The sequence below is a fragment of the Leucopleurus acutus genome, assembly GCF_964270905.1.
Source record: "Leucopleurus acutus genome assembly, chromosome: 20".
Lineage (NCBI taxonomy): Eukaryota > Metazoa > Chordata > Mammalia > Artiodactyla > Delphinidae > Leucopleurus > Leucopleurus acutus.
In genome coordinates, this window is record NC_139162.1 from 35,028,095 (window position 1) to 35,029,289 (window position 1,195).

Genomic DNA, 1,195 nt, shown 5'->3' on the forward strand with positions numbered 1-1,195 from the left:
GTATTTTTCTCTGTTTACCTACCTCTTCCTCTGAGGCTTGCCTTCCTGCTTCTCTCTGTCTCACTCTCCTCTCTCTCCTCCTCCTGACCCACAGTTCACCTGTCACTCTCAGGATGGAGGGGCTTAAAGAGAAAGATTCCCCATGTGCTGGTGCCGGCTCAGGCCCTGCCATCTCCTCTCCACCTAGAGCACTGTTAATCACCCCCTGGTACCACACTGTGGACATGCATGATGTCGGGCTCAGAGGACCTCAGGGTGAGACAAATGACACCTCGGCTTGAAGGAGGTCAAAATATTACAAATTGTGAGACGTATGACGATGTCATGAGTAATCCAAGTGTGGTGCTCCAGGGCAGTGGGAAAACCTACTATTTGTCTCCAATCTTTTGTTTGTTGAATCTTCTTTTACAACCTTAAGAATTCTCTTTAGAACTCTAAAAGCTTTTCTTCTGACTCTTACATGAAATCCTCCTGAACAGGAGCTCTCTGGTCTAATTTTTTCAGCACTGAAACCATCGGTTGAGGGAAGACCTGGCCGATTTGATGAGGCGTGAAATGGGAGTTGTAGTCCAATTGGACTGGGCTGGGCGGCACCACACCTGTTGGTGTTTAGTTGGAGCAGCGTTCTAGTCATCCTACTAACAGAAGAGTCAAAGAGAAAGGTAATGCTGTGCCTCTTTGTCGAGCCAAACCCTCCCCCAGCTTTATTAAACTTCAAGCAAGTTCCCCACCAGCCACTTTCCTGAAAATCCTGGCAACAAAGCTGCCCTCAGGAATTGAGCACAAGCCCAAGGAATGCCTAGGACTCCTAGAATGTATGTGTGCCAATCTCCAGCTTCAGACCCAGCTTGCCCAACAACAGATGGCTATTTTGGAAAATCTACAAGCATCCATGACACAACTGGCTCCTGGGAGAGAAAGCAAGAACTCTTCTCTCCCAGCCTTATCTCGCAATCTGTTGTTAAATCTCCTGCCCCAATTCAGTAAATGAATTGTGGAATAACAACAACAACAACAACATTTTTACCACTGACTCCCCACCTTGGAAGAGTGGTCTCCAAGTTGTGTGATCACACAGCTCTATCAGTCAAAACATTTTGAACATGGACCCCTCCCTACCCTGATATAAGTGCACGTTTACTTATAAAGCATATACATCTACTACTGTATTAATATTTTACATGATAAAATATAC

General features: G+C 45.8%; 1 protein-coding gene across 1 annotated transcript; it reads left to right on the forward strand.

Annotated features, from left to right (window-relative positions):
• Nucleotides 1-231: 231 nt before the first annotated feature.
• Nucleotides 232-987, forward strand: TSACC (TSSK6 activating cochaperone; the record flags this gene model as incomplete). The annotated part of the gene is given in 4 exon segments (XM_082861882.1): nt 232-255; nt 614-772; nt 775-777; nt 781-987. Coding segments are annotated over 4 exon segments (393 nt in total).
• Nucleotides 988-1,195: the final 208 nt, after the last annotated feature.